Below are 12,483 nucleotides of genomic sequence, written 5' to 3'. Positions count from 1 at the left end.
AAAAAAAAGTTAAAATTTGACATTTTGAATACCTCCCAAAACAATTCAGAACCCAAAGGAATGAGGCTCCCCACTTATCACATCATTAAAAAGGTAATTAACAGGAGTTCCTCAGGGCAGTGTCCAATCATCTTCAGCTGCTTCATGAATGACCTTCCCTCCATCATAAAGGTAAAAAGTGGGGACATTCGCTGATGACTGCAGTGTTCAGTGCCATTTGCAACTCCTCAGATAATGGAACAGTTGATGCCCGCATGCTGCAAGACCTGGACGACATTCTGGCTTGGGCTGATAAGTGGCAAGTAACATTCACACCACACAAGTGCTGGGCAATGACTATCTCCAACAAACGAGGGTCTAACCACTGCTCCTTGATATTCAATGGCATTACCATCACCGAACTTCAATCAATAACATGCTGGGAAATTTAACTCGGCCAGCCACATAAATACTGTGTCAACAAGAGCAGGTTAGAGGCTGGGTATGCTGCGGCGAGTATCTCACATTCTGACTCCCCAAGGCCTTTCCACCATCTACAAGGCACAAGTCATGAGTGTGATGGAATACTCTCCACTTACCAGGATGAGTGCAGTTCCAACAACACAAGCTCAACACCATCCAGGACAAAGCAGCCCACTTGATTGGCACCCCATCCACCACCTTCAACATTCACTCCCTCCATCACTGGCGTACTGTGGCTGCAGTGTGTACCATCTACAAGATGCACTGCAGCAACTCGCCACGGCGTCTTCGGTAGCACCTCCCAAACCTCTACCACTTCGAAGGACAAGAGCAGGAGGCGCATGGGAACACCACCACCTCCACGTTCCCCTCCCAAGTCACACACCATCCTAACTTGGGAGTATATTGCCATTCCCTCATCGTCGCTGGGTCAAAATCCGGGAACTCCCACCTTAACAGCACTGTGTGAGTATCTTCACCACACAGACTGCAGCAGTTCAAGAAGGGGCTCACTACCATCTTTTCAAGGTCAATTAGGGATGGGCAATAAATGCTGGCCTTGCCATTGAGGCCCACATCATGAGCGAATAATTTTCAAAAATGGAACAGTATCTCTAATAGTATGTAGCCTTTGAAGTCTTACTTGAATACAATCAGTTACAGGTTCGCTGAAGCCTTGTAAAGCAAAATACACGATAGAAGCATTTACAACCAATGTACAAGGAACATAAAACACTGCAGAAACCAACCATTTAAGAATTCACCAGTATTACTGCATCGCTCTCTTCTTTCCAGTGTCTGATCACATGACTCCAACCAACTGTCATAGAAAAATAATTATTTCATGGAATGAATCCAGTTCAGTAAAAATAAAACGCAATGACATTTTCTCTTCCAAACTGTAAACGACCAACAGTGAAAATATCTTCCAATAAAAGCACTGGAAATAACGAGTGATAGCTGCACAGATGTACGTATTAATGCAGAATGGTGCTACAATAAAATGTCTGGTGTTTACAGCAATCCACAAGATCCTACCAGATTCGACTGCTGTGATCAGCTAACCATCCACGAACGCTGTGCTGACGGATTGGTCTTTGATAAAAGCTGTGCGTGTTGCAATTGGCCCAAAAAAGTGGCAAAGAAACTGAAGAGTGGTAAAATAGTACCCACACACCCTTAATAAAGACAGTCAACAATAGTAGGATTCCACTAGTAATATGCCACACATGCTGAACCACATCAGTTAACTCCACAATTTTGGCTGCAGGATTGGAGCCAATTCCTAATCCGGCATTTTTATTCTTGCTGATACAAGATTCTATCTTCAAGTAACCTTGTTTGAGGTACCTGATTAAAGGCTTTCTGCAAGTCCCGGTATGGATTTCCCTCACCCACTACCCTCGTGATTTCCAGTTTGTACGGCACAATCTTGTTTTTCAGAAGCCGTGTTCTGAATATCTAATCCTTTTCCCAGTAATCATAAAGGGCATCTCTTACGATCCCTTCTAGCATTTTCCTAATAATGGACGACAGGCAGATAGGCCGATAGTTCCCAGGCTTGAATTTGTCATGGAGGAGTTGCTCTTCCCCCTGCCCCCACCCCATGGGCACCATTGTGCCAACAAATAACCTAACAAATACAACTAAATTCTGTATCCATGCTCATCACCAGACCATCCAGAGACTGTCCTGAGGGGCTGTCCTGAGGGACTGCTGCTCTCCGATGCCTGTATATGCTGCAACTGGCGTTCAAACCACAACGCAGGTTAAATGATAATTTGAAGATCTTCTAAAATACTTCAACATTGAATACTCCAACAGGTTATTTTCAAATGTTAATTCTTTTTCCACCTCTTGCTTACGTCTAAGTTATTAATTAGCACAAACAAGAATCTAGTGCATAAATATAGCAATTAGTTTAAGCTATGGCATGAATCTCAAAGCTTTACCTTCAGTTTGATTTTCTTAAGGTGCCAGCATAACGGAATGCCAACCATTATGCTGATTTTGCCATTAGAAACCTCATTCTATTATATCCTGATTTTATTAAGTACTAGGAACAGGTTCTCAGAACTTTGGCTTCAATCAGAAGCTGAATACTTTGGATTTTTGATGGTCCAATTTTTGCCTTTGGTGAGCCGAAGTAATTAAGTAAACACAAACACCAAATTGTATTTGACCCAAAGTGAATGATCCTAATTGTATTTGTAAAATCTTAAATACTTCTCTAAATTAAATAAAATCAAATCTTACTGCAAACTTGAAAATGTTTACTTTTAAAAAAAAAAAATAATGTTCCGTAATGGATAGTAAATTCTCAAAACGGTCTTTATATTGCAGTTTATTTAGAATCAGAAATTTACAGCACGGAAGGAGGCCATTTTGGTCCATCGTGTCGGCGCCATCCGACCAAGAGCTATCCCGCCTAATCCTACTTTCCAGCTCTTGGTCCGTAGCCCTGTAGGTTACTGCACTTCAAGTGCACATCCAAGTATCTTTTAAATGTGGTGAGGGTTTCTGCCTCTACCACCCTTTCAGGCAGTGAGTTCCAGACCCCCCATTTCCCCTCATATCTCCTCTAAACCTCCCCAAATTACTTTAAATCTATGCCCCCTGCTTGTTGACCCCTCTGCCAAGGGAAATAGGTCTTTCCTATCCACCCGACTCAGGCCCCTCAATTTTATACACGTCAATCAGGTCTCCCCTCAGCCTCCTCTATTCTAAAGAAAACAGACCCAGCATCTCCAATCTTTCCTCATAGCCAAAATTCTCCAATCTAGGTAACATTCTTGTAAATCTCCTCTGCACCCTTTCCAGTGCAATCACATCTTTCCTGTAATGTGACCAGAACTACACGCAGTACTCCAGCTGCGGCCTAACCAGTGTTTTATACAGTTCAAGCATAATTTCCTGTTTCTTGTAGTCCATGCCTCGACTAATAAAGGCAAGTATTCCATATGCCGCCTTAACCACCTTATCTACCTGGCCTGCTACCTTCAGGGATCTGTGGACTTGCACTCCAAGGTGCCTTTATTCCTCTACACTTTTCAGTGTCGTATCATTTAATGTATATTCCCTTGCCTTGTTAGAGCTTCCCAAATGCATTACTTTACACCTATCCGGGTTGAATTCCATTTGCCACTATTCTGCCCACCTGACTAGTATATTGATATCTTCCTACAGTCCGCAGCTTTCTTCATTATCAACCACAATCTATTTTAGTGTCATCTGCAAACTTCTTAGTCATACCCCCAACATTCAAGTCCAGATCATTGATATATACACCACAAAAAGGGACCCAGAGCCAAGCCCTGCGGATCCCCACTTGATACAGCCTTCCAGTCACAAAAACACCCATCAACTATTGCCCTTTGCTTCCTGCCTCAGCCAATTTTGGATCCAACTTTCCACTTTGCCCTGGATCCCATGGGCTTTTACTTTTGTAACTAGTCTGCCATGTGGAACCTTATCAAAAGCTTTGCTAAAATCCATATGGACTACATCATACGCACTGCCCTCATCGACCCTCCTGGTTACCTCCTTGAAAAATGCAATCAAGTTAGTCAGATATGACCTTCCCTTAATAAATCCCTCTGTCCTTTTTGCATGAATCTCTTTTGTTCACACACCACCCCCACTCCCTCTCATTACTCTGTATTTTCCAGTTTTTCCGCTTTCTCATGTCCTTTTGGGTGGCAGCTGGTGGATACGACAACAGGAAAGGCAGCACTTTGTGGTGGTAGCTGCTGTGCACAAGTCAGGACACATCCAGCTAATGGTGTACAGCATGGCTGTCATTTGAGCCTCGGGTCATGGAAGAGTTGGACAATATGTCCTCAGATTATAGTTCTTTCAGACATTTTGGATTAAATGTAGTTGTATTTCAGATGAAAATTTCAAACCAAAATATTCTATGATCTGATGGCGAAACTGTTTATAAATCTCACTTCTACAATTTAGAAAATGTGGTAGAAATGTTACTGCTGTGGAAAGGGAGAAAAAAGGTTTTTCAAACAATTTCATCATACAAACATATTTTATGGTAGGGCTCCAGTTTTAAGTGTCAAATCTATGATCTTGCAAAAGTACACAAATTTAAATGGTCATAAAGTAACTCCCTTCAAAGATCTGCATTTAAGAAGGATGAATACTGAATAGCTAAGATCAGATGATTTTATTCACAGATTAGAAACAAAAATGCTTGCGCTTAAAATCACTGAAAATACACCAGCAATTAATTCAACAATGTTCATAACACATTTTGCTTTCTATTGGCTTTTGAAAACGCTCTAGTTCGGTCTAAATAAAGTTGCTAGTTGAAATTACTGCTTTTTTGTTGACAAGCTCAACAATTCATAAATTAAGTCACTATAATACATCTGAAATACAGATCACAGTTTATGCTTTTAAAACCATATAGTACAATTCAATAGTCTTAACTGTTAACTTCATGTAGAATGTTGCTTTGTATAGGTATTTTCCATTTATATTATACAATGAAATTTATCAACAGTTTAATTCAAAACATGTAGGGTCTTATTCACAATTGAACACAATGGTTAACTTGTTTCTTGAACAAAGTTGATCAGCAAGAATAAATTACATATTGCACTTTAATTTTAAAGCACAAGTTGTATTTAATTAATTCCGTATTTAAATTATTTCTAGTTTATTTCCAATTCCAGTGAGGAAATTACGATCCAAGTAAACAAAATAAATCTTGTTTGGCTTAGCAATTATGAAAATGATGGGGACTACATTATTTGAAATCAAGAGAACTATATAATTACTTTATAACTTGCATTTGTTTTAACTCTTCCATGTTTTTCACCAGTGATCTTTGAGGACATCTGCAAAAGACCTTGTACATTTCCTCAACTATTTCCAACCAATGCATTTTTGATGATCTTGTAAAACCAGATGATATGGTCCTCAAAACTGGAGGCTGGGTGGTGGGAGGGTGGGAAGAGGAGTGGTGTGCGGTCTGTCATCATGGTGACTTGTAAGTGGGATCTCTGCTTTTTCCCCCAATTCAGCTTGCTGCACTGAATCAAATTCAGGAGCAAACTCAGTGCATTGCAAATAGGCCCAGTTAAAAAAGGAATCCCATTAGGTTATAAACTAGACAAAAATATTTTGCTCATATAAAATGTATTAATCAAGTACCAAATCTGAAAAGTCATCACCTCTATCCAAGACAATCTACCAAATATGAACAGTGTATGGTATACTCAAGTAATCATTTGAAGGAATATCTCCAATTGTCAATATTTTTCACATCCATGTCATTGATCAGAGCTAATTTGCAACCTGTAGATTTCTCTTTTCAAAAGTGCTAAGTGGCAAACATCTCAACAGAATTTCTATCGCATGTAAAACATTACCTATAATAAACAGCAAAAGCAAGGAATCATATTATAATGGATTTGATTCATAAGATCTATGTGGATCAGTATCAGATTTTTTTTTTTTAAAAAAGAGTATGCGCTAGATTGCATTAGATCTGAAATGGAAGCTTGAGTGACTAAACAAATGAGCCAATGAAAAGGCCAAAATCTTAAGCAAACCAAGACCATATATATTTGTGAGGATGAAAGATGATAGAACAAAACCCAATCAAAAAAAAATCAACTGCCATCATTTGCCAGAGAGAGTTCATGGCTACTTGGCTTGTGAAGCATTGGGAACACCGCACTTTTTTCCCCCAAAATTACTCAGAAGTAGAAGTTCCTCTGATGGCTCACCACGTTCATCCAGTGAGTAGCCATACAAATAGAAAGGTTCCAAATTTGATGCCCAATGTGCCAGTCAGCTAACTCATTGGGCAACAGAAATGCTGGGGTGGGAATGCTGCAGGATTTGTGAATCCTGATTGCTATCCAGTGGCGCCTGCTGGAAGCATGCAGCAATGAGGACAGCATTGAGCACAAGAGGAAGACTTGAGGGTGATATTACATATAAAATTGTCAGCACAAAATAGCTGCAAAAGTGATCATCTAAGTCAAAACATATCATCTTGCTTTGTACTTCTACAGATGACTAATCACCGTAGGTCTCAGAAGGTATGGCTTCAGTTCAAAGACAATTCTACCCCAGTTCATAAGGTGTACACATCAGGTGTACAGGACGTTTATGTATTACTACTGCTACATACACAAGCACATGCAATGAAAATAATACTCAAAAAGATAGTTTCTAAAAGAAGTAGAGAAGTCTGACAGCAGATAGAAAGGAAACAGAATGTAAAGCCTCAGCAGCACAAGACCTTGTTGCATCCACCTATTGTAGCTGCAAAAAAAAGTGTGGACCTAACAGTTAAAAGCTACTCTGATTTCATAACTTGAGAAAATTGGATAAATATTTGAAGCAGAGTAAAATATAAAACAGCAGTGTATAATGTATGCACCTGAGAGTATGCTCACAGGTTTGGAGAGCTGTTGTCGCTTGCTGCCTTCCACGAGAGGCGGGCACCAGAGGGACTGGAGTGCATCATTACCCCCAACGACCAACAATTTGATCATTTAAGGTTCACAAAGTTTTATTTGTTAATTTATCAGTTCTAGTACCCCTTTAATGAAGGAGCATTTGGCTTTATAGTTTAATTAAAATAGTTGCAGGGCTTTTGCATTGTGAGTGACTTAACCAGTCACGTGATGTTCACAAGACTTACTAAAACTCCAGTCAGTTGGGTCAGCCACGATGAGGTATGCAGTTGTGAGCCTAGTGGATGAACTGGTAAGGTGTAGTCTGATTATTAACAAAGGTTTAACAAACCAACTAGTTCGTAATAGCAATGTGTTGCTATGAATTCTTAAGCAAAGAACCCACAGGGCAATGGGATTAGATTATTTCTAGCAAAAGACTTTATGGGCTAAATAATCTCAGAGCTATAAACTTTAATTGTTCAATTTGAAGGAATGTGCAACTGTGGTGGTTAAACCAAACTCATTATGCACTGCAGATTGTGGAATATAGCTTTATCAAGGTTTCATAAAATATAAAAGAAAGTGATACTTCTAATTTATGATGTTTATAATTTTGCTCATACTAGAAATTCTTTGAATGTACCATCATATCTAGAAAGATCCAGAAGTGAATTCTATTACTTAGCTTAAGGCTATTCGGAACCATAAACACATTTTATGCTACGACTTCCTGAGGCCCATGATTTTGTATCCTCACCTTTATTTGACTGAGGGAAATAAAGCTGAAAATGAAAACTTTCTGCATGTAACCATGATGGATCAATTAGAAATTTACACTCCTACAAAAATCTATGCCTTAGCCAAAGATACATTTTATACGATCTTCAGTCAACATGTGCGCACATCGATTTGAATATTTAAATGTCATGATCAAGCTATAAAGCTGCTCATTAATTTTAAGACTCGTGATCCAAAGCTATACAATGCAATGCTTATACTTGAGATGAGGAAATAATCCCAAAACATTTAGTGGGATAATCTATCAAAATTGCAAATGGATAAGACTAGAAGATGCATCTTAGAACATGTACGTAATCTTATACCACAGCACTACAAAAAAGTACCAAGTCCTATATCGTATTGTTGAATTGCATGTAGATATTATGCATGTGTTTGCTGCATGGCTGGGGTTTTAAGTGTTATGATGTAATGAAAGACATTTCTATCATGAACTTTCTCAAAACAATTTACAAAGAGTAGCACAAAGCACTTGAACACAGCCAAACAGAAAACAATGCAAGATAATTTTGTAAAATGAAGAAGAACTATATTACATTATAAAACATCCAAAAACTAAGTGTTTAGGATAAAATAAAAACAAAAAGTGCTGGGAATGCTCAGGTCAAGTCAGAATTGCCGAAAGGTCATCGACGTTAACTATGTTTCTCTCTCCACAGATGCTGCCTGACTGAGTATTTCCAACATTTTCTGTTTTTATTTCAGATTTCCAGCATCCGCAGTACTTCGCTTTTGTATTGTGTTGAGGATCTTTCTCAAAAAGGAAACAAATTAGCAGCTGTAGACGGAGCACTGAAATAGGCATTCACCAAACAAATTCAGTACATACTACAGACAACTTGCCATTTCTGAAATTGGATAACATTTCGATAAAACCACCTAAAGTTCATGAACAATTGTTTCAAATTATTTCCCAGTTTATCATTGCTTAAGATAAAGGTAGAATACCAACTGGAACGATTTATGCTGTAAATAGCAACAGTCACAAAGGTACAGATCTTTGTACCTGCATACAGACCAGATGTCATTCTAATTTATTTCTAAATTCCATATATTGTGTTTTGTTTATACGCCTACTGCTCTTTTGTGGCAGCGATGAAAGAAACAGCAAAAGTGCAGCAAGTCAGGACAAGCATTAATTTTTTAATTAAAAAAAATTAAATTGCAGTTGACAATTGATTAGGGTTTTGATATTCTAAATGTGTGAAAAGTCCTCATTAACCATTTCTTTGTGATTTATGAAGCATAAGCCTTAAGTGGTAAATTAACTCTCAATCAACAGTACATTTTAATACAATGCTGAAATGTTTCTTGAATCAATATGTGCATCTCGAATATATATTTCTTATACATACCCCTAATGTATTTCTACATCAAGTACACAGAGCAATATCTCTAAAGAGTTCCTAGCAGGACATTGCTCGAGGACTTAACTTTCCTAATTAAGGAGTCTGATATTAAAATTGTTACACAAGGGAAATTATTGAGAGGCCAATAAAGGAGTCACATAATATTTCAAGACATTTTGGAAACAGCACTCCCACAATAAATGCCTGCTTCTCTAACTTCAAAGACTGAATTTTATTTGAGCCCATTATGTGGGATTCCGGATTCTGTGGCATTTATTTTTTAAGACGCAACATTTGTATTAATTTAAACATTCCACTCCTTGCATTTAATTTGTGGCACAAGTTAGCCTTCATAAGAAATAAAAGGTATGTTGGTTAATGCAGTCTTTTGTCAAGAATATTTAATCATATAAAAAGTCCACTAGAGCTTGCAGTTTATGTACCCAGAAGCAGATTTTAAAAATGTAGTTCTGCAAATAAAATCTGTCAATCATACTCCAAAACCATTATTCTCCACCCTTTTTGAAAAAAACAACTCTGCTCGACACCAATTCATTCTCCCCTCCCACGCATAAAACAAAACTTTCAAGAACAGTTCCAGTAAACTGGGACCAGAAGCAGTCTCATCTGTGAAATTGGTGATTGGAGATCTCGATATAATCACATTCATAAAAATATCATATTGCCTTTGCGTGATGCTGTAAAATCAAAATGTAGGTGTTTGATAGAGACTATCAGATGGAGGCATCTCTAATTACTACGGTGATGTTTGCTTGGCAAGAACAGCATCTTGTAGCTCGAATTTTTCTTTTTAAATCAGTCTATTCCAGGAGATCCTGCAAAAAAAGTTTTGGTTTCAATGCAAATTGCTGATTCTAAGGGGTTGAATTTCACTGCACTAGAATAATAGGCCACTTCAAATGAAAAAAATGTTATACATCTATGAAAACTTTCACAACACAAAATCTAATGAGCCTCGAGTTCAGGGAGCAAAATCAAGGCAAAAATGCACCACTGATTTCATATGTATAAGAAATCAACCATACAAAAATTGATGAAATCAGCCATTTCACATTTATTCTACATCACTATACCAACAAATAAACTGGATTCTTTGACTGAAAAGAAGAAATGATTTGGGAAATGAAGAAATTATTTGCTATAGTCAGATGTCAAGTTTATTTCCCCCACTCTTATTTTTGGAGGCAACAGAATAGTTTGCATTTCTGGATCCTGGATTATAAATTTGATTTCAAGAAAAGCCAGTGAACTTTGTACACTGAACAACTGTTCTGCAACTCTGCCTTAAGTCAGAGTCCCATCCAAAAAGGAGAGGGTTGTTTGCAAGTTGTATACATTTTTGAAGCATAACATTAATAATGAGGGAAATTTTAAACATTATTGGATCTCTCACAGCATAGATCAGGTTGCTAGCTTGCTCTGCTGCAGGTTCCGCTCACCCATCTTGCTGACCCAACATAGGCTACCAGTCTTACAACATCTCCAATTTACAATTCTCATCCTCGGGTCATCTTTTTATCTCTATCCCTGGTTCCTTCTCTATTTACTTCCAACTTTATTCCTCGAGATGTTGGAGCTCTAGCTGAATTCCCGACTGACTATTTATAGAAACAACTTGTTTCCAGTGATTCAGGGATCTAAAACGAGGGGCCATAGACAATATTAAATGCAAGAGATTTAGTACAAAGGAAGATAATTTTTTTTAAATAAAAGAAAATGAACTAAAATTAGTGAATCGAGCAGAGACCATGACATTTAAGAGTAGGTTAAATAAGTGATTGAAGGGAAAGGGAATAAAGGTATATAGAGAGAGGGCAAGCACATCCCTTCATGTGGAAGATAAGTAGCAACACAGCTCAGCCAAATGGCTCATTTCCATGTTGTAATCTCTATGTAATTCCTAGATTTGCAGTTTTTCTTCAGCACTGCTGTCACAATGACAAAATAATTGAAGGCTGTCAGAGGTTAGAAATAATGGGTGTTTGGTCGTAAAGCAGTTGTAAGGAGTTGCTACTGAAAGGACAGCAAATCATTGGCATTCAAGGTGGAATACCAAATGGAACTGAGAGCACGGCAGCGGGGATATATTTTCGTGCTTGGGGTGGGAGGCGGCGAGTATTTGGAGGGAAAGACAGTTACGACGCGGAGGTGGCAGGCACAGGATGTGATAATGGTGGATGGGACAGGTCCTGATTGGCTGAATCTTGGGACAGTGTGTGTATAAGATCTAAAGTGGCTTAGGGAGTATTGGGGATGGGTAGTGCAGTCTGTGCAAGTGCCTCAATCTCGATCTGTGCCCGTGATCTGCTTCTGTTCCCAGATCTTTATCGGTCCACCTGACCTCTGTCTTTGATGGTCTCGCGTTTTCCCCTTTCGCTCGCCATCAGGGGTGGGTGTTGGTACGTGCGTGTCATTCTGTCTCTCTCTCTCTCGTCACTGAGATAACATAACATAATAGGAGGTGGTGGTCATACGGCCCCTCGAGCCTGCTCAGCCATTCAATAAGATCATGGCTGATCCGATCATGGAGTTAGTTCCACTTCACTGCCCGCTCTCCATAACCCCTTATTCCCTTATCGTTTAAGAAATTGTCTATTTCTGTCTTAAATTTATTCAATGTCCCAGCTTCCACAGCTCTCTGAGGCAGCAAATTCCACAGATCCACAACCCTCAGAAGAAATTTCTCCTAATGTCAGTTTAAATGTGCGGCTCCTTATTTTAAGATTATGTTCTCTAATCTTAGTCTCCCCTACCAGTGGAAACATCCTCTCTGCATCCACCTCGTCAAGCCCCCTCATAATCTTATGCATTTCGATAAGATCACCTCTCATTCTTCTGAATTCCAATGAGTAGAGGCCCAACCTACTCAACCTTTCCTCATAAGTCAACCCTGTCATCTCTGGAATCAACTTGTGAACCTTCTCTGAACTGCCTCCAAAGCAAGTATATCCTTTCGTAAATATGGAAACCAAAACTACACTCAGTATTCCAGATGGGGCCTTACCAATACCCTGTAAAACTGTAGCAAGACTTCCCTGCTTTTATACTCCATCCCCATTGCAAGATTCCATTGGCCTTCCTGATCAGCTTGCTGTACCTGCATATTAACCTTTTGTATTTCATGCACAAGTACCCCCAGGTCCCGCTGTACTGCAGCACTTTGCAATCTTTCTCCATTTAAATAATAACTTGCTCTTTGATTTTTTCTGCCAAAGTGCATGACCTCACACTTTCCAACATTATACTCCATATGCCAAATTTTTACCCACTCACTTAGCCTGTCTGTGTCCTTTTGCAGATCTGGCTATTCCATTCATATCTCTCTCTTCCCCTCTGATCGGTCTCCTTTAGGATTGCTCTCGCCAGTCTCTGTCCACCCACCCACCTCTCCTGATGATCTAGTTGGTTCTTTCAAACCTCCCTCT

The 12,483-nt window shown here is 39.0% G+C and overlaps 1 protein-coding gene and 1 pseudogene across 1 annotated transcript in view; one reads left to right on the top strand and one right to left on the bottom strand.

Moving 5' to 3' along the window:
* LOC139228027 (acidic mammalian chitinase-like) overlaps nucleotides 1-1,645 on the top strand; it is a 50,101-nt pseudogene extending 48,456 nt beyond the window's left edge.
* A 3,051-nt stretch (nucleotides 1,646-4,696) lies between these two features.
* The window catches only part of sort1a (sortilin 1a), a 93,102-nt gene continuing 85,315 nt past the window's right edge, over nucleotides 4,697-12,483 (bottom strand). The window contains exon 20 of the mRNA XM_070859048.1: nucleotides 4,697-9,873. Within this exon, the coding sequence (XP_070715149.1) occupies nucleotides 9,859-9,873 (15 nt within the window). The 3' untranslated portion in view covers nucleotides 4,697-9,858. The remainder of the gene's footprint in view (nucleotides 9,874-12,483) is intronic.

This window comes from Pristiophorus japonicus, chromosome 17 (assembly GCF_044704955.1).
Source record: "Pristiophorus japonicus isolate sPriJap1 chromosome 17, sPriJap1.hap1, whole genome shotgun sequence".
In the NCBI taxonomy this organism is placed as follows: domain Eukaryota; kingdom Metazoa; phylum Chordata; class Chondrichthyes; family Pristiophoridae; genus Pristiophorus; species Pristiophorus japonicus.
This window is presented reverse-complemented; position numbering and strand designations above follow the sequence as displayed.